Source organism: Diorhabda carinulata, chromosome 5 (genome assembly GCF_026250575.1).
Source record: "Diorhabda carinulata isolate Delta chromosome 5, icDioCari1.1, whole genome shotgun sequence".
In the NCBI taxonomy this organism is placed as follows: domain Eukaryota; kingdom Metazoa; phylum Arthropoda; class Insecta; order Coleoptera; family Chrysomelidae; genus Diorhabda; species Diorhabda carinulata.
The window spans coordinates 6,010,774-6,035,498 of record NC_079464.1 but is presented as its reverse complement, the minus strand read 5'-3'; the positions used below and the strand labels follow the sequence as shown (position 1 = coordinate 6,035,498).

General features: G+C 33.3%; 1 protein-coding gene across 5 annotated transcripts in view; it reads right to left on the bottom strand.

Moving 5' to 3' along the window:
• Positions 1 to 1,256: 1,256 nt before the first annotated feature.
• The window catches only part of LOC130893827 (teneurin-a), a 572,912-nt gene continuing 549,443 nt past the window's right edge, over positions 1,257 to 24,725 (bottom strand). For all 5 annotated transcript variants that reach the window (XM_057800233.1, XM_057800234.1, XM_057800235.1 and 2 more), the window contains 9 exons: positions 24,340 to 24,662; positions 22,897 to 23,086; positions 21,545 to 22,841; positions 20,442 to 20,609; positions 18,435 to 18,635; positions 14,273 to 14,603; positions 12,932 to 13,109; positions 12,349 to 12,876; positions 1,257 to 10,465 (listed from right to left, as the gene is read on the bottom strand). In XM_057800233.1, the coding sequence (XP_057656216.1) occupies positions 9,993 to 10,465; positions 12,349 to 12,876; positions 12,932 to 13,109; positions 14,273 to 14,603; positions 18,435 to 18,635; positions 20,442 to 20,609; positions 21,545 to 22,841; positions 22,897 to 23,086; positions 24,340 to 24,662 (3,689 nt within the window). In that variant the 3' untranslated portion in view covers positions 1,257 to 9,992. The remainder of the gene's footprint in view (positions 10,466 to 12,348; positions 12,877 to 12,931; positions 13,110 to 14,272; positions 14,604 to 18,434; positions 18,636 to 20,441; positions 20,610 to 21,544; positions 22,842 to 22,896; positions 23,087 to 24,339; positions 24,663 to 24,725) is intronic.

The following is a 24,725-nucleotide window of genomic DNA, read 5'->3' as shown; positions in this document are numbered from 1 at the left end:
TTAATTGACTTTTTTGTCAAAATCTTTCTTTAAATATCCTAAAAGTATCTATAGTTGGTTCATTTTTTTTAACAACCTATGTATGTCAAATTATAAAATATTCCATAAAATAACAGATTTCTAAACGTCGTGGGGACAGTCTGTATATAATAAAAATAAGATGGAATCCATGATAAAAATAGAAAAAATCTCTTTGTTAAGCCTAACTCGAGAAGAGGACTTTGCAATTGAAAGTTGAGAAATAATTATTATATTCTGTAATAAAATATTTGATATTTTTCTAAAAATCCTACTCTATATACATTCAGAAAATATTTGTTGTTAGTTAAAACTCTCCTAAACTACCCCGGTATGTCAAATTATAGAAAATATTCTATAAAATAACAGAATTTTCTATACATTAAGCGGCAAATTTTCAAAAAAAGTCCACGAAATGTATAAATAGTTCGCCAAACGTCGTGGGGACACTCTGTATATAATAACAATAAAAATAAAATGGAATCCTTTGTAAGTATAGAAACAAATCTCTTTTTTAAGCTCAACTAGACAAAAGGACTTTGCAATTGAAAGTTGAAAAATAATAATTATAATTTGTAATGAAATATTTGATTTTTTTTTAAATCCTACTTTATATATATTCTGAAAATATTTATTTATAATATAAATATTTATTTGGTTACAACTTTCCCAAACTACCCTTGTACGTCAAATTATAGAAAATATTCCATAAAATAACAAAATTATCTCTATATTAAGTGGCAAATTTTCCATGAAAATTATAAGAAGATTTCTAAACGTCGTGGGGACAGTCTGAATAGAATAACAATAAGATGGAATCTATGAGAAGAAAAAAACAATAAGATATATATAGTTTCCTCTAACCTCTGGAATGAAATAAAATCATTGATAAGAAAAAAATATTGAAAATAAATGAAAATTACTATTATTAAAAAAAAATAATTGACTTTTTATCTAAAAAAAAAAATAATATCTAAAAGTTCTACAGAGTCTATAAGCAAATTCTCATAATTTATGATACATTTTTGAATATAATTTTTAATGACCCCTTGAATCATCTTGGAAAGATCTATCCGTCTTGAACCTTTCTCAAACAATCCGTATTCCATAAATTACCAACTTGGTATCATATTAATTCCCAATTATAGAGTTTGTATAATATATTATAAAAAAAATCCTTTATTAAAATAGAAACAATTTCTTTTTGAGTAGGAGGTGTTATTGAAAATAAACAATAATTAAAAAACAATTTCTTTATTTCAAAAAACATTCATAATACTTATGCATACTTTTAGTAAAATAATAAATTTATTTAGCGTAAAATGTATATAAACAAAAAGAACTGTACAAATAAATAAACATTTGAATTACATAAATAGAATGAACATCATATCCCATTATAAACAATTATTACCAGCGATCTGTTGACAACATATATAACATTCAAACTATGAGTATTTTATAGAAAATGGCGGAAGTTTTTAAGTAATGTCGGTTCTTTTGGCTCCCAGACATCTTTTTTCTAAATTGCTAATATATTTTTTCTCTAGTAGCAAATCTAGTATCGAAATAACTACCAACGGAATATTTTTGAAACTATCCTTTTAGCAATAGCAGCAACTAACCAATTGTTATATCTTGTATAATATATCCTGATAGTTGATCTATCCAACCCAGGATTGTACAGCAGGACCTCTTTAATCCGAAGCCTATACCATACGATGCGTCCAGTGCTTCCAACGTTAAACGCTGGTTTAATGATTGGTATGATTGGACGCATCTAGTGGTCATTCGACGAATGTCTTCCTTTCAACGTTAGTATACAACGAATATGCTGTTAAAAAATTTCATGACAAATTCATGGATATTATCTAGAAGAGAGATTTATCCGCAGAGTAAATCTGGTTTGTATTGGAAAACGATATCAGACAAAACGCTGTCATCTGTCTTAGAAGTTAGAGCCCTAGGTTCTAAAGATTCCAAATAAAGACATAACTTTCATGCCCTTTGTGAAAGCTGCTGGGACGCAAAACCTGTCTTTGTTGGTAATTGGAAAAGTACAAAAGACACGTGCATCTGTACGAAAGCTACCAGTACATTACATGGGGCAAAGAAATGCATAGGTGACGAGACCTATATTTCTAGAGTGGTTTAAAGGATACTTTATCCCTGAAGTTGAAACATTTCTATCTAAGAAAAACGTATCACTGAAAGCGATCTTGCTTCTATATAAAAAAATATAAAGGTGAATTATGAGAAAACATTTTTGCCTCAAGTTTTTGCACAACAGTAATTGGAATATGAATATACAGTATCCTAGGTCCTATCCTAGGCTGTTTTTTCATTTCTAAAAATTAGTATCAATTGAATGTGAACCCAATAATAAAATCTTGGACTCCCTTGTGGTCTCAATTAAATATTGAAGAATATACAGACGATGACTTTAAAACTGAAGATGAGACTCCGTTGAGAGATGCTTTTCTGAAGCTGAAATTAATAGCTTCTTATTAAACAATGCTGACCTAAATGAAACTAAAACTCTTACTGATGATGAAATAAGAAGCATTACTAATTGAATCGCGGTTTCTGCCTTAAATTTAAATATATATGGGTTGACCAGAAAATTACTTTACGTTAGTTACGAGACAAAGTTTTTTTTCTTATATAAACATTTTGATACTATCAGATACATAATTTATAAAAACATCTATTAACAGAAAAACTCGTGAAGGCTCAAAAATATCCGATACAATAAAAATCTACGCAATTCCAGATCCCCATTTCGTTTAAAGCTAACCACAGTCCGTGTTAATTTACTTGTATTATTTTTCTTCAATTATTTTCTCGAAATATAATATCTGGCCTCTATGTCTATCCTTATTAAAAAAAAGACTATGATGTACCCTATAGATTGTGCTGCAATCCAAACGCTGCATGAATCCGAATGTTCTGATCGAAGAGATCTTGTTGTAGTTTCCAATCCTTTTGTTAACTTCTAAATGTCAAATTTTCCAAATGTATATGTTAATTTGATTGATTTTCATTTAAATAAAAAGATGAGACAAATTTTAATCAACGAAATTATTCCCAAATCCAAATTCGTATTTTCAACAACAATAAAATCCAAAACAAAATTTTTCTGCAACAAACAACACTTTCTATGATTTCTTTTATAAGTTATAAGGCTTGTAAATACTATTCATGGTTGGTTTAAATTATTGTTCTGTTTTTTGTTCATTTCTAGTTTCAAATCGAAATTTCAAATCGACCATCGTAAAATCAGACGCCATTTCCCAATTAACACTACAGCTCGGTATAAGCCTTGGCCTCCTCGACAATTCGCCTAAAAACTGGTACGCTCTACACCAAAGTTCCTCATCTTCTCCATCCTCTCACATTCGTTGTATGTAAGTCCTCGTGAACTTGATCAGTCCATCTGATACGGTATCGGCTTCTTTTTCTACTGCTGTATATTTATGATCATCTTAGACATCCGCTTGCTCTCCAAACCATCTCAACCTATGGGCTTTAATGAATCGGACGATGGCTGCTTCATTCATTCTAATTCCTCCATATACTCTTTTGATAATTTTTCTTTCAAATATTCTTAATGTTTCTTGGTCTTTTTGTGTCATCACCCAACAACTACTGCCATAATTTACGATTGGTCTTATTAAAGTCCTGTAGATTTCTAACTTCATTCTTTTGTTATTAGATTTTTTTCAGAAGCAAAATAAGCCGTATTACTACGTTCATGTATGACAGTGCTTAACAGTACTCACTTCGAAACTTGTATTCTTCGAAATGAGCCAACGCCAGTCGGTTTTCGTTCGCGCATCAGTGTTTCGCCTTTCGTATTCTTCACCGTGTTTCGCCTGGAACCCGAAGCGTTTCGTCCAGTCGACCGAAGTCATTTTCGCGAAACCGTTTCGCGCAGTACAACCCGAATTTATTATAGTTACAAATTATTCATGGATAAGGGGATTGAGAGTCAACTCCCGAAATTGCAGTAATATTTGTAGGTTTGAAAAATATTCTTCATGAAATCGGTCTTAACATAAATATATTGTAACAAGTCTAGATTGGTTTTACTTTCTTTTGTCGATTTTTGCTTATATTAACACGTTGACTGCCAAGGCCATTTTCACAATTTTATTTAATGGCAGTAAAAATACTGATTAAATACAAAGTTATCACTGAAAGGTATACTCCTTTGTAGGAACCAAAATCACATCGGAGAAGTTAATTATTTCGTAGTTGGCAGTTAATATAAAGTGATCTATTATTCTAGAATGTTATGGTTGATAGAAGTTGTTTATTTTAGAAGAAGAATGTCTAAATTTCAAAAAAAAAGTTATAAAACTTGATTTTTTTCTTCCATAAGATGTCTGGCACAAGTTATACAAAAAAAATTCAAGTGGGTTTAGTTGGATGTTTGGATTGCTTAATATTACAGATAATATTTTGTGTATTAATACAAATCCAAAGAAACAAAATTGCAATGACATTACTTGAAACGTGCTATTTTCTAAAGTAATTATATATCAACAAGGAGCACACAGAATATGGATATACTATGTGGCAGGCGCGCGTTTAAAAAGTGAAAATATATAGATATTTGTATCATATACTTTTTGATATATCGCGTAAACAAAATAAAAATTTGAGGTGTTACGAAATGGCAAGGTAAACGGTAGTAGATAGGTATGGATATCGTTCAACACAGATCAGTCACAATGATATATTTTTTTTGTAAGTAATCCGTAAAAGCAATACAACATATACGATTAATAGTTTTTTTTTAATCACCCTACCTAATATAAATTCGTTCTTTCAATTTTAAATTATTAAAAAGTTTTAACTGGACTATATTTACAATTTTTTGATACCTCTAAATTTCATTTCGTTTTTCAATCGTGTAGCTCAATTATTTTTTCACTAAATATAAATGTAGCGCTATAATGACTTTGCATTTTCAAGAAACAAAATTCAGCAACACTCGTCTAATAGAATGAAAACACTGGTTGAAACATGCTACGAAATACGAGGGAAATGAGATTACGAGGTCTGGCTATTAAATAACGAGACTGCACGCCTAGAGGGCGCCCTAGACAGGTAAAACACTAGTAGTGCGTTGGTTGTCTAGATATCTTCTCTTGTTACGTCCCAAAACACGCTTCCGTTACTTTTATAGTATTGATGCAGTAGCGGTTTGAAACGAATGTGTTTTTTTTTCTCGTGACGAAAAATAGGAGCAACGTTTCGATCTCAAATTTCCCGTTAAATTGAAAAAACCTCCGAGGTGTGCTATAAATTGTTGCATGAGGCCTACGGGGACCATTCTCTATCTCGTGCGCATGTTTTTGAGTGGTGTGAGCTCTTTAGCGAAGGCCGAGAGAGTAAAGCAAAATTCAAGGCAATGTTTATTATTTTTTTCCACATTGACGACTGAATGGGTTCCAAAGGGTCAGACTGTCAACCAGACTTACTATTTATCAGTTTTGGCATCAACTGCGAGAACGAGTTCGTAAAAAACGACCCGATTTTGCATCAGGACAACGCATCTGCCCATAACGCGCTATCTATGAAGCAGTATTTGGCCAGTAAGCGCACTCCAGTTCCCGAGCACCCGTTGTACTCACCAAATTTGGCACCGTGCGACTTTTCTTTGTTTCCGAAGATAAAATCTGATTTGAATGGGACCCGATTTAAATCGGTAAAGCAAAAAACGGCAGAGCTCCTAAAGATCCTCACCAGAGAAAACTTCCAGCACTGCTTCGATCAATTGAAAAAACGTATGGAAAGGTGTGTGGCGAGGGAAGGGGAGTATATTGAAGGGAAGAATTCGAATGTAGAATGATTTCTATAATAAAACCCTGTTCCGTAACCAGCCTCGTTATTTAATAGCGAGAATTCGTATATGGGAGAGATAAATATAACCAAATATCTTATCAGTAAAAGGTTCAAGAATTCGCTTTATACTAAGTGAATTTAGCATTATCTCGAAAATTAAATATCGCTAAAATTTTATAACTAGAATTGCCAATATAAAATGTTTTCTCAATTACATTCTTCAGTTCTTAATCCTGTTTTTTAACACATATTCCTATGATAGAGTTAGCTAAAGTGGACACTGTTTTAAAGTTTCATTATATACTGAACACACTGTTTACACCAACACTCTATGGTTTCATAAAAATCGATAATTAAGATGGAGCTTCAGTCTCTGAAGACGATAACTTGGTTATCGAAACGCGTGCCAGACATATAATTATGAGTGTTGGTGTAGTGAAGTGTAAACAGTGTGTTCAGTATGAATATGACCAACAGTTCTAGAAATTCCAACTTAGTTCATTATAATCTCTCTGCTTCATTTATAAAATGAAAATGGCTAGGAGTGTCCAACTATTTTCGGAAATAATTGTTTGTAATTTCAAAATTAATGAATGAATTTATGAACGGCAGATAGAAAAATAATCTGAAAATTAATAAGATAAATATGGCGCCATATCAGTATCATGGTACCTAACATAACATAACCTAACCAAATATTATTCATGCCCTGGACAATTTTCACCTTTTGTACAATTGTACAATTTTTTGTTGAAATTTTCAGTAATGAGCTATGATATTTAATTCTGTAATTTTAATTCATCTATAATTGCAAAATTCCTACCATACCCTTTGTCTATTGTGGAAAGTTTTTGATTTGTCATATATACAGCTGCGTAATTTTTCAACTTTTCCTCCATTAGAGATGCTCCTCCTTCTCTTTACTATCTATAAATCGATTTTAACAAACTTGGAAACGTTTAAACGAGGAGTAGTGGGGGATATCCGGTACTAAGTGTCAGTAATTTCAAAATGACTGAATAGACTTTAACAAACATGGTGTTGTTTGGGAAGTAGTAAGGGAAGGGAAACTAGTAGGGAGTGTTCGACCTTTTTGGAAATAATATCAGTAACTTCAAAATAGTCGAACGGATTTGAACAAATTTTATGACATTTAAGGGTGTTTTTGTAGTTTATCAACTTTAATTCGGATTCATTTAGATTGCTTGTAACGTAATGAGAGAGCAATTAGCGACAACTACAAATAAAACGGATTTTCTCAAAAAAATTGGATACAATGACGACTTTTATTGCTACAAAAATAGTGAAATAAAGAATTAACAAGCTAATTAAATCGGCATGACAATATCTCTCCCCTAACCTAAAATATTACTTAGAGAAAATAAAATGTCAACTCTTTGTCAATACTCATAGAATTCCCGCCGACATTTTTAATACGGACAAGTGACATTTGATAAATGAGAAATTTGAGGTTAAGTGCTACCAAGTGTTAATTTTTGTAGTAAATTTCTCATTTGTAGCAGTTTTTTAGCGATTGAATCAAGTATATCAGTGAAACTTCATTAGAAACAACTTTTATATAGTAATAAATTAGTTGTATCAATAAAGAGACTGACATTAATTATCTGAGAGTGATTTATTCCTTGTTACTGTTTTTAGATTCAGAGTTTAATTTTTAGATTTATACCACGTAATTTATTACAAATCGAAGTTTCAATATAAAAATCAATAGTTGGTAACACTTAACACTGTGTCAAATGCCACTTGTCTTTGATTGAAAAGAGGACGTTGTTTCTAACCTATTAGTATTACTTTTTAATAAATATTTTTATGAACATTCGCCATAGACCAGTTACATAGATTATTACTTCTCCTAACTTCGACAGCAAAAATGAAGGAGCTAATGTTAACTAGTGGAGATATTCGATTTCCTTTCTGAAAATAAAAATAACTATTTTTCCAAAAAGCGATTGGACTTCATTCATTTCCAGTATTAGAAGATAGAAATATCACTTTCTGCTTCTTTTTTTAGAAATTGATAATCTCGATAATTGGAATTTAAATAATCGAAAATATTAAAAGCAGCCAAGGGCATCATACATAGTTGTCATTTTGATATTAGTAATTCTTGCCACTTTCTCGATCGTGGTCTAAAAATAGATTTGAAAAAGAATCGAATTTACGTCAGCTTAGAACGATGTCAATGCTAGTTAATACTTTTCAAAAAATGGCAATCAAATTTCAAGAATGCGGCAAACATTTTGGAAATTTAAAACTTATTTCCAGTATCTTCTTTAGGCTTCAATTGTCATAATTCTTTCATTTCGCATTTTTGCGACAAATACTTTTTGTGCAAAGAGTCCTTCATTTGATTGGCTATCCTGTACAATAAATATTCTCACCACATCACTTACTCCATCTTCAGTAGTCGACATTTTAGAAAAAACGTTCTGATCTAGCTATTCTATCCGAATTTGTGGATTACTGTAATTTTTATTTCAATATTCATTCTCCACTTTTTATTTGTTGTTTCCTACCATCCTTTTAAGATATTTCCCAGTAGGTTTGCTGCTAGTTGCTTTATCAGCATGAATAGGTATAATTGCTGTTAGGAAACTACCTTGTGGTCTGGTCTGCAAGGAAGTAGCAATTTTTAAAATAGAATTCGAAAAGACAATAAAAAGGAGAATCTTGCTGCAACTTCACATAATCCTTTCAGGATAAGTAAAATTGCCAAATATCTATCAGGACTAAAATCAATCAGTCAGAATTTTCGATTCATTTTCTTAAGACGAGAAAAATTCAAACAAAAAATCAACAGATAATTCAAAGAAATGGAGATGTTATAGAGATATACAGACCTCTACGCAATATAGAAGTTACCAGACTATTAATGGAAGGTGGTGACTCAAGCAGATATACAGAAAACCAGGAAACCTTAAGAAATGGTAATATGCTACCGCGAGATAATCTTTTTGATTCATGACACTGATTCGGGCCTCTGCTAGATATTTGGACACCATGAAGTAGAAGGGAATTCTAAAGAGAATAGCTTGCAAAACGAGAGGATATACATAGTTGGATGCTATCGACACAGATGTGGTAGCATAATATCCAGAGCGGTTTGGTCAAGATAAAACAAAAGCGCACAAGTCTCTAGAAATAGGGAATGATAACAGATGAGTATTGCAAAGAATATAGAGGAGAAGATATGAGCATCTTCATTAAAATGGTGAAAGATTGGAGGTTGGTAGTTAATTAAGTAACCTAAACTATTAACCTATTTAAATTAGATTTTCAGCTGCTTTCGAGAACAAAGTAGTAGTAAATGTATTTGTATGGTTTATGACATAATCTTTAAATTATCTTGTTTGAGTTAATATGTAATTTAGATAATAAAATGATAACTTTATGTAGTTATAAATATTCTTGTTTCAGGTCTCTTCACAAAATTTAACATTTCGACTTCCTTTAGTCTTCATCAAATATCAGATATTGATACTGACAATATGCGTATTTTGATAAATAGTCGAAATGTTAAATTTTCATCTGTCCTTAAAAAATTATAAAATAAACTTATTTTAACTCTGATATTTGATAAAGACTAGAAGAAGTTGAATTTTCAAATGTTCATCTATCTTAAAAAAAATGAAGAACATTTAAAAACATATCAAAAAGTCTAACAAATAAGAAATTTATAACGATAAATACTACCGAAAGAGCAATGTTTATAAATGGATAATTATTTCTCAGATACCTGGTTATATTGTTTGAAAATGTTTCTTGAAAATTGTAAGACTTACACATTTTCATTTGTCTTCTCTATAATTATGCAAAATATATACAAAGTTGGTCTGAAATGGATTTTGCGAATCAATAGTCAGTCATGTCAAAAATTATAAAAAGAGTTTGATTGAGCAAAACCCATTTTAAACATCTAAATCACATACATATAGGTAACATATTTTAAATAAATAATATACATTTTTTTTGGCATCTTTGAAATTCTTACACAAATAGACTTTGGTATAAAAAGGCTTACTTTGTAAGCTTTTTTTTTCTTTTTTGGTACATCACACTTAGTTAATTGAAATGATCCACTTTCGTGTATTTTTTTTTCACTAGCATATTTCGGAAAAGTCGAACCACCAACGGTCTCTGCATGTTTTCCTCAGATCTCTTTTCCTTCGACGTTTCTTCGTCGATTCCACTTGCTTCTTAACAAATTTGATGTTGTAAGGATCTTCGGCTAATTCCGGATATTGTTGGACATCGTGTATATATTCACCTTCGAAATTATTAACGTAACCTAGTTTCGAGAGCTCCTCCAATTCGCTTATGCTCCAATCAACACTACAAGTAAAACCATTCTTGTAACATTCTTTTTCTTTGTGCCAAGCTTTTCTGATAACCGATAATTTGGCGTGATGCAATAATCTCTGTTTTTCTTTTTCCACTGTTGTACCGTAACGTAAATTGATAACCACATTCGATCCATGAATTTTCACGTCAAAGTAGTTGGTGCCGCTTCCGTTTTCTTTGGCTATTTCGTGGAAAGTTGTATTGACTTGACCCTGAAGTCGTTTCAGTTGTCCTGTAGATTTAAATTTACATTTACTGCATACATTTTCGTGAAAAAATATACAGGGTATTTGAATATTCATGCGAAAGAATTCAGTTACTCTTTGTACATAGAATTTAGCGCCCCGTGTAAACTGTTTCCGAAAACAACAATTAATTATCGAAATGTGCATTAGTGTCATTGTGAGTGTTCATTTATATACAGGGTGTCCCGCATAAGAACCAATACAAATCAGAGGCGTATACAGGGCCAAACATATAACAATTGGGGTAATTTACATCTATATCAAGTTTCATCCCTGTGAAGTTATAGAGATTCAAAGTAGTGCCGACAATTTTGGAAAAAAAAATAATTTCTTTACAACATAAATACTGTAGGAGACTTTTGATGGTAAGTAGAAGGAGATCGAATCATTATGGGAGGATAATTAGGGGTGACCTAACCTTAAAAGTTCACAGAAATTCATGTTTTCGTTGATTTGAAAATTTTTATTTTCATATCGTAATATGATAACGGAGTTGTGGCGTAAAAATGTTCTCTGGATTCTATTATTGAGGTGAATCAATCCCCATAATCCAAGTCTTCTTGCTTCCTACAACAACTTTTCCCTCCAGTTCCTAGTTCTTACTTTGCTAGGTTCATCATATTCCTCTATTAACCATTTTTAATTACTAACTTCGCTGAGCTTTCATTATTTTACATCTTTGCAGTTGAGTTAGTCAGTTATTTCTTGGTTCTTATCTATATTCCCCTTCATAATTCTTACCGGTCCCATTACTGTTCTCATAGTATCTTCTCTCGTTCTTCTCAATATATCTTCATCATTTATTGTTAGTGCCATTGTTTCAGCTGTGTACCATTACTGGTCTAATCATCGTTTTATATAAATTGAACTTTGTTAGTTTTGTAAGTAGTTTACTTCTGTTAGCACGGAAGCCTCTATTCATATTAATTATTTTTATCTCAATGTTGTCTATTATTAATCATAACGCTTATATACTTAATAATTTGTACTTCCGTAAATTCATACAGGCCCTCTTGGCATTGCTATCCAAATCTCCTTATTTTTGTTTTTATTTAATTTTGAACCCATGCAGTTTTGTGTATACATCTTGCTCTTTCAGTGGTGTTAATATGTGGTTTCTTCAGAGTCAAAGGCCTGTTGAAATCGAGGAAGAGCATCTCTATGTCTATCTGCATCCGTTTCAGATCTACCCCTTGTGAAGCCGCATTGATATTGTCCTAATATTTCTGGAGAGTTACTAGCTAGTGGTTTCTGGATTACTCTTGACATGCAAAGTTTAATACTTCACGGTTACTGAATTGGTCTTGGTCATCTTTCTTATGTGATAATTTTTCCGAGTTTCCTTTCTTTTGGCATCTTTTTCTTAAAACAAATTCCCCTATTTAGTTGGTATGTTTTTTCATGAAGTTTCCTCCATACCTTATCAGCTCTATGTTTGTCTTTACCAGGTACTTTTCCTTTTCTCACGTTATTTATGATTTCCCTATTATTATTTTTTCTGATAAGACTCCTTGATCAACCTCCTCCTTTTCCTCGTCCCCTTCTGTGCTTTGTTCAGAAGTGATTGAAGTAATCTGCTCATATTGCTAATATTTTATTTTCATATCATGGATAATTTGATTCTTGTAAAATATTCATCAAACTCTATAATTTTCAATAAAGTCGAATAACCAAAGGCATATTCTGAACAATGTTATCCAAAAAGAACTAAGAGCTATGAATTCATACATCAAATTTATAATTTTGAGGCCCTATAATTTCTCAGGGATGCAACTTGCTATATACCCCTAATCGTCATATTTTGAGCTCCCCTACGCGTTGGCTTTTAGGCTAGACCCTGTATATCGAATATTATAATGATTATTCTTACCTTTATCCTCATTTGCTTTCCACGTTTCATCTTTAACAAAGTGGAAGGCGTCTTGTTGAGCGTTATGTACGATAAAAGTAAACGGCAGTAAATAGGATCTATTGAACACCGAAGTGTAAACGTCTCTATAAATAGCGTTCGCTGCTGGTACACTAGATACGATAGCTTGACCTGATTCAGTCTGAGACACCAAAATTCCTCGTCCGAAGGGCGGATCAGACGCCGATCCTATTTTCTTTGGCACCAAATCGATAACATTAACTTTCAATGCCGATTTAGAGAATACAGACAGTTCTTCGGCCGTTAACATTTTTCTTGAATTGACGTGCGCTAAAAATCCCGAATGAATTTCAACGGAATACGGTTGATTATTCAATTGGCTGCTGATACCATTCTTGGACGGATTCCAGAAAGTCGGAGGATGCGATAGAAACGGAGGCATCTTACCGCCAGGAAGATCGTCTGGGTAGAGTTGTGGAGCTAAATTTTTCAAATTCATACTGATTTTCTTTAGCCAATCTAGATGATCTGAAATAATATTGAATTATAAACAAAAACAATTTTAAATTGAAGTATCGAATACCTTGAGGTCTTGCTCTGTCCAATTCAACGTTGATTGGATCGTTTCCGTTGAATCTGTATAAATGGAGGTGAGTTGGTGTAGGAATACGTTCCAATACGTTTTCCCAAAGTGGCGACATCCATTGACCGATAAGGGGATCATAAACTTTTCCGTTATTCATATGAACCAAGGACGTCACCTAAAAATAAGACATATTTTGAAGGTTCTTCTACATGAAGACCAATACCACACAATGAAACTTTTCCTATTTCCAAACCTCAGGAGATATTAATCACAAACTATATAGTTGCTTGATTTTGTTGAAGACTTTGGCATTTCTAAAGGTGACTATAACAATATAGGTGAATTGTTGTGTTTTAGTGGGTATTCTACCTGAAAGTTTGTCTGTACACAACTGTCTATCACATTCTAACTTACGATTCCATCTTTTTACTAACCCAACCGAACAAAGTTTAGCTGGTTGGTCCGTATTATAAGAGCTATTCACAAACTTTCTTGCGTTTTACAGAATCCCACATTACGAAGGCTATGGTTGGCATATTATGAAACGGCGCAAAAATTCGGCTTTATTGCCAAACACTCGATGGAAAACATCTTCCCGACGGTGTTTTTGTATCATAGTGAGTAAATGAGGCACACATCTCAGTCGACGATCATTCAGTACCGCTTTGTGGAGTTTCTTTAAAATTTCTGGAGTCATAACCTCATTTGGTTGACCATGAGACGTAGGTCGAACGGCCTCGTTTAAACTCCGCAATCCATTATTTTACTGTTGATAAAGAAGCAACAGTTTCGCTCAAAGTAGAATCTAGCTCAGCTTTTATATTGGTTGGACTAATGCCTTTTAAAAAAAAGTTTTTGTATTACATAGCGATGACCAATTTTTTCCATGTTTACAAATTCACTGAAAACGTTCACTATTGATGGCTGCCAAGCAAATACTAAAGCAAAGTGGAGTCTTCAAACTTGAAACATGTGCTGTATAGATCGTGTATTTTCTTTCTTTAATATGACTTAATCATTTTCTTAAAAAATCAATGGAGCTCTTAAAAAAATTGTTATCTTCATTATTTAAGATGGAAAACAATTTAGAACGGGGATAATACTAATAATTTCGAAAAAAATTGTCAGTTGAACATCATGTATGTCACTAAGGAATAGATTTAGACCTACTGTTTTCAATGAATATATTATTTTCGCCTTCTGAACGTCGAAACGGTTTTCTTGGCTACAAGTTCAAAATATTTTTTAAAAATATCTGCCTTAATCAACAAAATATGGCGTATCTTATACATAAACTATATGGTACATTTCTTGATGTAAAAATAAAAGTAAAATTACCTGATCTAGAATTCCTCCGCAGAAATCAATCGGAAGATATAGGTATGGGTTTGAATCGTAAACAATGTGCCCGTAGGGAGATCTCATTATTTCTCGTATTCCCTCTCCATATTGATTGAAAATCATGACGGGCGTTCCGCACTGATCCGTAGCTACGTAATATTTATGTCGATAGACTTGGGAATATATCAAATGTCCTCTATTATCATATATGAGCGACATAAGTTTACCATCTCTTGGCGAATAAATCTGACTAACCTCTCTGGGTCTTAGGATATTGTTGTAGAAAAATTGCGTCACGTTTCCGAAATTGTCTTTTCTTGCAGACAATCTGAAAAAAAGGTGATAAAATTTTTAAATTATTAATACAATGAAAGAATTGCACAGAATAAGTTAACATAAGTCTTGAGAAACGTTCTATAAAAACAAATAATCAAAGTTAATTATCCTTTTCATAATTCAGTTATCATGATAAAACTCTTTGGAACTCCTCCAAGTCTTAATATAGCTTTTTCCTTGTCATTTACTAAAATCCCAACTCTGATCTGGAAACCGAACCAAAGAAATTTGAGTTTGAATTGGTAAAGCATCTGCAATTATGCTTTTTTCTACTTCACATTTAGTAGAAGTACGTTTATGAACTTTGGAACTCCTCCAATTCTTAATAGAGCTTTTTCCTTGTCATTTACTGAAATCCCAACTTTATTCTGGAAACTGAACCAAAGAAATTTGAGTTTGAATTGGTAAAGCATCTGCAATTATGCTTTTTTCTACTTCACATTTAGTAGAAGTACGTTTATGAACTTTGGAACTCCTCCAATTCTTAATAGAGCTTTTTCCTTGTCATTTACTAAAATCCCAACTCTGATCTGGAAACCGAACCAAAGAAATTTGAGTTTGAATTGGTAAAGCATCTGCAATTATGCTTTTTTCTACTTCACATTTAGTAGAAGTACGTTTATGAACTTTGGAACTCCTCCAAGTCTTAATAGAACTTTCTCCTTGCTCTTTACTAAAATCCCAACTTTATTCTGGAAACCGAACCAAAGAAATTTGAGTTTGAATTGGTAAAGCATCTGCAATTATGCTTTTTCCTACTTCACATCTAGTAGAAGTACGTTTATGAACTTTGGAACTCCTCCAAGTCTTAATAGAGCTTTTTCCTTGTCATTTACTAAAATCTCAACTTTGTTCTGGAAACCGAACCACAGAAATTTGAGTTTGAATTGGTAAAGCATCTGCAATTATGCTTTTTTCTACTTCACATTTAGTAGAAGTACGTTTATGAACTTTGGAACTCCTCCAATTCTTAATAGAGCTTTTTCCTTGTCATTTACTAAAATCCCAACTTTATTCTGGAAACTGAACCAAAGAAATTTGAGTTTGAATTGGTAAAGCATCTGCAATTATGCTTTTTTCTACTTCACATTTAGTAGAAGTACGTTTATGAACTTTGGAACTCCTCCAAGTCTTAATAGAACTTTCTCCTTGCTCTTTACTAAAATCCCAACTTTATTCTGGAAACCGAACCAAAGAAATTTGAGTTTGAATTGGTAAAGCATCTGCAATTATGCTTTTTCCTACTTCACGTCTAGTAGAAGTACGTTTTTGAACTTTGGAACTCCTCCAAGTCTTAATAGAGCTTTTTCCTTGTCATTTACTAAAATCCCAACTTTGTTCTGGAAACCGAACCAAAGAAATTTGAGTTTGAATTGGTAAAGCATCTGCAATTATGCTTTTTCCTACTTCACATCTAGTAGAAGTACGTTTTTGAACTTTGGAACTCCTCCAAGTCTTAATAGAGCTTTTTCCTTGTCATTTACTAAAATCCCAACTTTGTTCTGGAAACCGAACCAAAGAAATTTGAGTTTGAATTGGTAAAGCATCTGCAATTATGCTTTTTCCTACTTCACATCTAGTAGAAGTACGTTTTTGAACTTTGGAACTCCTCCAAGTCTTAATAGAGCTTTTTCCTTGTCATTTACTAAAATCCCAACGTTGTTCTGGAAACCGAACCAAAGAAACTGGAGTTTGAATTGGTAAAGCATCTGCAATTATGCTTTTTTCTACTTCACATTTAGTAGAAGTACGTTTATGAACTTTGGAACTCCTCCAAGTCTTAATAGAACTTTCTCCTTGCTCTTTACTAAAATCCCAACTTTATTCTGGAAACCAAACCAAAGAAATTTGAGTTTGAATTGGTAAAGCATCTGCAATTATGCTTTTTCCTACTTCACATCTAGTAGAAGTACGTTTTTGAACTTTGGAACTCCTCCAAGTCTTAATAGAGCTTTTTCCTTGTCATTTACTAAAATCCCAACTCTGATCTGGAAACCGAACCAAAGAAATTTGAGTTTGAATTGGTAAAGTATCTGCAATTATGCTTTTTTCTACTTCACATTCAGTAGAAGTACGTTTATGAACTTTGGAACTCCTCCAAGTCTTAATAGAACTTTCTCCTTGCTCTTTACTAAAATCCTAACTTTATTCTGGAAACCGAACCAAAGAAATTTGAGTTTGAATTGGTAAAGCATCTGCAATTATGCTTTTTTCTACTTCACATTCAGTAGAAGTACGTTTATGAACTTTGGAACTCCTCCAAGTCTTAATAGAACTTTCTCCTTGCTCTTTACTAAAATCCCAACTTTATTCTGGAAACCGAACCAAAGAAATTTGAGTTTGAATTGGTAAAGCATCTGCAATTATGCTTTTTTCTACTTCACATTCAGTAGAAGTACGTTTATGAACTTTGGAACTCCTCCAAGTCTTAATAGAACTTTCTCCTTGCTCTTTACTAAAATCCCAACTTTATTCTGGAAACCGAACCAAAGAAATTTGAGTTTGAATTGGTAAAGCATCTGCAATTATGCTTTTTCCTACTTCACATCTAGTAGAAGTACGTTTTTGAACTTTGGAACTCCTCCAAGTCTTAATAGAGCTTTTTCCTTGTCATTTACTAAAATCCCAACTTTGTTCTGGAAACCGAACCAAAGAAATTTGAGTTTGAATTGGTAAAGTATCTGCAATTATGCTTTTTTCTACTTCACATTCAGTAGAAGTACGTTTATGAACTTTGGAACTCCTCCAAGTCTTAATAGAACTTTCTCCTTGCTCTTTACTAAAATCCTAACTTTATTCTGGAAACCGAACCAAAGAAATTTGAGTTTGAATTGGTAAAGCATCTGCAATTATGCTTTTTTCTACTTCACATTCAGTAGAAGTACGTTTATGAACTTTGGAACTCCTCCAAGTCTTAATAGAACTTTCTCCTTGCTCTTTACTAAAATCCCAACTTTATTCTGGAAACCGAACCAAAGAAATTTGAGTTTGAATTGGTAAAGCATCTGCAATTATGCTTTTTCCTACTTCACATCTAGTAGAAGTACGTTTTTGAACTTTGGAACTCCTCCAAGTCTTAATAGAGCTTTTTCCTTGTCATTTACTAAAATCCCAACTTTGTTCTGGAAACCGAACCAAAGAAACTGGAGTTTCAATTGGTAAAGCATCTGCAATTATGCTTTTTCCTACTTCACATCTAGTAGAAGTACGTTTTTGAACTTTGGAACTCCTCCAAGTCTTAATAGAACTTTCTCCTTGCTCTTTACTAAAATCCTAACTTTATTCTGGAAACCGAACCAAAGAAATTTGAGTTTGAATTGGTAAAGCATCTGCAATTATGCTTTTTCCTACTTCACATCTAGTAGAAGTACGTTTTTGAACTTTGGAACTCCTCCAAGTCTTAATAGAGCTTTTTCCTTGTCATTTACTAAAGTCCCAACTTTGTTCTGGAAACCGAACCAAAGAAACTGGAGTTTCAATTGGTGAAGCATCTGTAATTGTGTTTTTTCAACCTTATACCTAGTAAAAGCTACTGAATATCTAGTAGATATTCACTTTTATGAACTTTGTATACTATTGAACTGCTATTGAACTAAACAAATGTAAATTTAAATTGATTTTTGTTCTACTTCACATATAGTGAAAGCTCATTTATAGAATTTTTATGCGTGTCAAATTTCTACATGTCTTTGTAGAGCTTTCTTCTCGCTTTTCACTGATAAGAACACACCAATTAGTTAGACAATTTTTCTTGGATTACTATGTTTGAATTCAGTCCACCAATTCCATTATTTATAATATTATAATAAAAACAAATATTCACCTGTCCATATGGTCATAATAATATCTAACATCAAATCTGCCTCTCTTTGTTGCTCTTACAAGCAACCCCTTGGAATTAAAATGAAATTTCTCTTCCCTAGCATTCTGTACAACTAATCCTCTGTTGTCGTATTTATATTGTCCTTCGCCGAATTTAATTATCCTGTCCATTGGGTTGTATTCCATGGGAATAGTGTTTCCCCTGAAACAAATAAACGATTCAACTAACATTGCTTCTAATGCCTACTGTCAGAAATAAGTAAATTATTTTCTGTCGTCCAGTAAAGAGAAACTTAACCAATTTATAGGAAAAGACAATTTTTATGGTCGATTTTTAGTAGATTAGTTTCAATCAATTTATATACAAGGATTTTCAATATAGAAATCAAGTGTATGGATTCTGGTGTCATTTAAATCCGCTACTCAGGATTTTTGGTAAATTTGATATTTTCAATATAAAAAAATAATTTTCTTCCAAATGAATAAGTTATAGACTACTTTTAAAGTAAAGAAGTACGTCATGCAAAGAAGATATGCAAATATGCAACGATAACAATCGAGGGTTGAAGTTCCACCCTTAAAGTTATAATTATAGAGTGTAATTTTTATTTTTACTCCAAAACTTCATGTTTTGATAGAAAAACACAAATTTCCTAACATTTTTTTTTGAAATATTCATTGATCAAGGAATTATATATAAATGAGTCAGAAGAGAGATTCGATGGGTTGTTTGTGAATGAGATGGGGACATGAATCATGTAGGGTGGGGATATTTTAGATATGGCCCTGATATAGGAACATTTTCCTCTGCAGGACTGGGAGATTAGTGAATTTAGAAGGATAGAGTGTTGTTAACTGAACTGAAACTGAACTTAAAAGATAAAAAGAGCAAAAAATGTAAGAAAGAAGAAGAAAATAATGACTCGCCAAAAAAACGACATCTGCAACAGGGTTTCACCTAATGACGATGAGGGAAAAATTTCTTCGTAGGCCGTTGCTAGCAGCTGAAGAGGGAAAGAAGATAATTTCTTCTTGTGCTTTGAAAAAAACGATCATCTATTAGTGAAATAGGGGTTTACCAGGGTGTTTTTGGCAAATTTGGGAATTATTTGATTGGATAGAGCGAATCATGTATCGGTTTTTTTATTAGTCAGACGGTTCAGAACGGATGTTATATCAACTGTACTACTTGGGCTGAGTCAGCAGTACGTGAGAATGGACTTCCCGCAAGACAAAAGCTTTTTGAGAAGTTGGTTGGGTAATGTGCAGTAGGCAATTGCCTATATTCGATTAAGAGATAGTGGTAAGAGGGTGGATTCGTTAGAATTTTTCTTTTAAGCGCTTTGATGAGACAGAAGCGTCTCCTTAGTCTGTACCGAGTTCTGTCAGATCCGCCGACCAACTGAGAGTGTGAGTGAATCTCACAGCTAAATAGAGGGCTACTCTGCGGATCTCAAGACTTTTTTCTCAAAGTCTTGAGTGGACATTTTGAGGTAAAAGCTGCACGCTTCGGGTATTGATATGTTTGAAGACGATGGCTTAGGTTTTTTGAGAATTAAGAGTCACATTCTATCTCCTATCTGAGAATTCATTCCAGAGACTTTGGAACGTAAGCTGAGAGAGCGTATGCCTGCCTGGTGCGGAAGCAATTAGGGCGCTATTGTCCATGTATAATTAGACTTTTCCAAGGGTTGATAAGATAGATATGATGAATAGAAGAAGAGCTAGTATATATTCTTGTGGAACCCCAATTAGGGTAGTAAATGGTTAAGATAAGCAATAACTAGCTTTGACATTAATGGAGCGGTCATTGAGACTTGTATATATCAATTTTATTATCGTGTATGGTAGCCAATGAACCAGAAGCTTTCTGTGCGTCACACCTGATCGAAAACCTTCTGGATATTCGTGGAGATGATTTTCTATTTTCGGTTTTTTGAGTTACAATAGCTCTGTGTACAAATATTCCAGCATATAATATATTTAATTTTTTTGATGATATCAGTACCTGTAAGTCAGGGATAACATATTTCCATTGTCGTCGTATCTAAATCCCCATGGTTCTTGAGCTTCCACTCCAAGCAGCTGACCGTCGCAATCCCACGTGTAATTTTTGACGTTGGTGTAGGTGTTTACTCCAACATTTTTGGTGTAAGTTCGTGTCTGAGAAATCCTCCTAGAATTCAAAATAATAATATTAACAATGAAATATTGAACACAAACTAATTTTAAATGAAACAAAGAGTGAATAATCTATGAACAAAATTGATATTTTCTGGTTTCATACTTAATTTGAATACATCTAGTCTCAATATCTATATACTAATTTTTCTGAGAATGATTTGTTAACCTTCCATGTTCTAAGATCATACTAAGATCCATTATTTCTTCAATGTCTTAATGTACATTGTTATTTTTTGCTGATGAACCAAAAATTCAGGAATACGACATTCATTCGACTCCTTCTTATCCTCATCATGCATGTCAATGCAGAATCGGATTACATCACTGAATACGAATCCTGATTCCACTCCAGCCGTTTTGGGAACTACTTGAGTCGATTCCTTCTTCTGTTTTAGATATTGGTATGGAAAAAAATTGAAACTCTCTTTTCTATGTACTGAATACATTCTATATTCTGCAAATTACTAATTTGCTATGGTCTTGGTCGATGAAAAAACGATTTTTTAGACTTCTACTGTACTCTAGATCACTTGGAGTGAATAACCTCAAGTGAGGATCTTGGAAATCTGTACTGCTTAATCGTTCTCTGTCTCTAGATCTTCTTCTTCGGTCTTTTGGGTGACATTGGATTGATTAACAATCAAGAGTGATACCACCAAGATTTAGCTCTTTCAAAGAAAATTGAGTACTACTGCTGATTATTAATCACGAGAATCGTAAGTCCAATTTAAATACTCATATAAGCAAATGTCTTTAGTCCCAAAATAGGTTTAAGTTTCGGCACTACTTTATCGTATCTTAAGGATAAAGTGGATGTATTGTCTTGAAACAACACTTTCCTTCTTCAAATGCGGTCGATTTTTCACGATATCGTCCTTAAAACGCTCCAATAACGATAACATTGAATTTGAATTACCAACGACTTACCCATGAATATCGTGACTAAACTCCATTCTAAAAACTTCCATTCCGTGAATAGTTAAAGCGAGCTTGGTTTCCAGGAATCTTGAATTGATGGTACTGGAAAATAGCGCTGTGCCATCGTACACGTTGGTTTCGTTTATTTTCAGCTTAATGATTTTGAAAGGTCCGATCATTTCTAGAGAACCAGTCTTATAGTTATAACCTAAATTATGTAAAGGTAAATTTTGTCCACCAATTCTACCTTGAGCAGTAACGAGTCTATAATTGTTATCGTAATCGTAGGTAAATTTGGCGTTGCTCAAACCAGTTTTGGCACCGAAATCTATACGTTCTTCCATTAGTAGACCGCCTGTATATTGATAATCCCATCTATATTCGATATCGGCTTCGACGTGATTTACCTGACTAGGTAAACCAGAAGTTTCAGAATAATGATAAACAGTTTTCCCGTCACCATGAACGACTTCTTTTAGTTTACCATTATCGAAGTATCTATAAACTATTCTAGCTCCTTCACCGGGGAATACAGTTTGTAAAAGTCTACCGGAATTAGAAAAATGTTGTAGATACGACTTGTTACTTCCTGGTGGTGTGTAAGTAGCTCGTAAGAAACCTAAGGTAGGTTGTAAACTGAAAGAATGTTTGGTACCGCTAGGTAAAGTAACGTGTCTAAGACCTCCGTTATCATCGTAACTCAACGAAAAACTTCTTTGACTTGCCAAAGTTATTTTTGATAACATATTGGTATCGTCGTAGGCGAATATCTGGGTACCGTCTAACGGACTTGTGACTTCAGATAGTAACCCATGGCGATCGTAATTATATTTCAATTCAGATACTCCCCATTTCCAACTATCTATTCGATTAAAGTGATCGTAGGTAATATTTAAAACATCTCCACCGTTGTAAGGGGTGTATAAGAGAGGTAATCCCGCTGGATCGTAACTTATTGTTAGAAGAGGAAGTTTATCTACGTCAAAGAAAGTTTCTTTACTGGTGAACTGATCGAATTCAATGCCTAATATCTTAGTGTGGTTAACGAAAATTTCTCTATATAAAGTTTGTTGCGGATTTCTCACATCTCCTACTAGGCTAAACGATGTTTTCATCACATTATGGATGTTATCGCCGAACGTGGTGGTTTGTTCAGACCAAACGGGAAGTAGTTCAGCTTCGACTGGTAAGGAAGCTTCCAATAGAGGATGACGTGCTATTGCGCATACTTTTAACGAACCTTCATAAGCCGATTTAACAGCTACTGTGGAGTTGTTTAAAGTTACTATTTCGGTAACTTCTTTTCCTAAAAATTGAGTTTAATTAATAATAATATATATTTTTTTTCATCAAAAACATACTGTCAATGTTCAAAACGTGTTTGTGAACTTTCCCACTGATACTTAGGACGTTTGTTGGTTTGCTAACGAATATTTCCAAGTTTCCATTGTCTGAAATTTTAGAGGTTAACTGGAATGTTTCTCCACTAGGAAGGATAACTCCTGTACTTCTACCCAACCAATCGTAATTGTACATAACGGTTTCACTTCCCTAAAAATCGATACAAAACTATATTGTTCAGTTTCTCTAAGCACATATACTAAAATTTTAATTTGGTTCAAAGCATATTTAGAAAATTGTTAATAAAGCAAAATGGGAATACTAATTATGGTTAGTTGATTGTACGACAAAGCTACGTGAAGACGTTTTTAAAGATCAATGGCACAAACTTTTGAAGAAAATATGGTAAATCAATAACGGAGAATATTTATAATTCTCATTTCATTAAGAATCAGTTTGGCTCGACTTGGCGAAGCATGTGTCTGTGTCGTGATAACATGTGCTCGCTGAATAGCCGCGTTTCAGAATGAATAATTCTTAAAAACGGGCTGTGTTGCCGACGCGCCGTGTTCTGGACGATCGGTATCTGTAACAACTAACGAGAATAAGGAAATAGTGGCGCTGGTGTTAGTTGAGAAGCCGAACCCATCTGCAGTGCGGCTAATGGAAGAACTTCAATTATCTGATCGTTCTTCACGATTATCGTTCAAACGCGTGCACTATCGAATTTACCGTCCGCGTTGCCTTCACGCATTAAAGAGAATCATTTTGAAATTTTTCGAATGGTACCTCGGATTCAACATTCCATTTTATAATCGGATGAAGCAACTTTCAAACTGAACAGTACGGTCAATCGATATAATTGCGTATACTGGAACGAACAGAACCGTTACATCTCAATTAAAGAAGAATTGAATCTGCCTAAGATGTGTGTGTGTGTGTGTGTGTGGACAGGTATCATGGAAGTAAATACGTAAAAAGATTTACGTGGGCAAATGGACAACGATCCAAACCTCGCGAACATCTTTCATTTCATGCAGGATGGAGCTTCGGTGCACTACGCGTTATGTTCATTTTGGAGAATGGATAGGATTCGTTGAGTGGTATGACTGACATTCTGGATTTCTTCCTATACGGCCGCGTTTTTGTAAGAGGACCACACACCTTTGAAATTTGAAACAATTCGCGGACTGTTTTACATGCTTCGCTGGTCCTGCCTCTCTGTTGAGAAACGTTTGCCTTTTTTATGTAGGAAGAATTTTTTTCTGATTATGAAGTTTTCCGAATATGATACAAAAACAAAAGATGGAAAGAAATTAGCGAAATCGCAATAAAAATATTCAGAAGTTGAAAAAAATCAGTCGAAATAAGATAAAAAACAAAAGAAAGTATTAATCGTGAAAATACTTCGAAGTAATCGATTTTCATAGTACAATTTGTAGAATGTAATTTATTTTACTCACCCTAGAGCGACTGGAAAGCAATCCCGTATTCATATCATAATCCAGTTCGATATCAGCTCTACCTTTTTCGCTCAATTTAACCAAATAACCAACTCCAGAAATCTTAAGTTCAGATTTGTGATCTTGAGTGTTTTCAATAGAACTAACGGCGTTACTGTAGTCTCTTAAGAATTGAATTTTATTACCCGAGCTATCTGTTACAGTAGATAGTTTACCGAAGCTTGTATTTTTAGAATATAGGAATGTATATCTCGTTTTATCCGAAGCGAGGTCCTTCGTTGCAACGTGTTGACCGTATCGATTGAATACGTACACTTCACCAGCTGAAAATTTTTAATATTTCTTTCCAGTTTTTCTAAAGAATTACATATTACATTCTTTTAGAA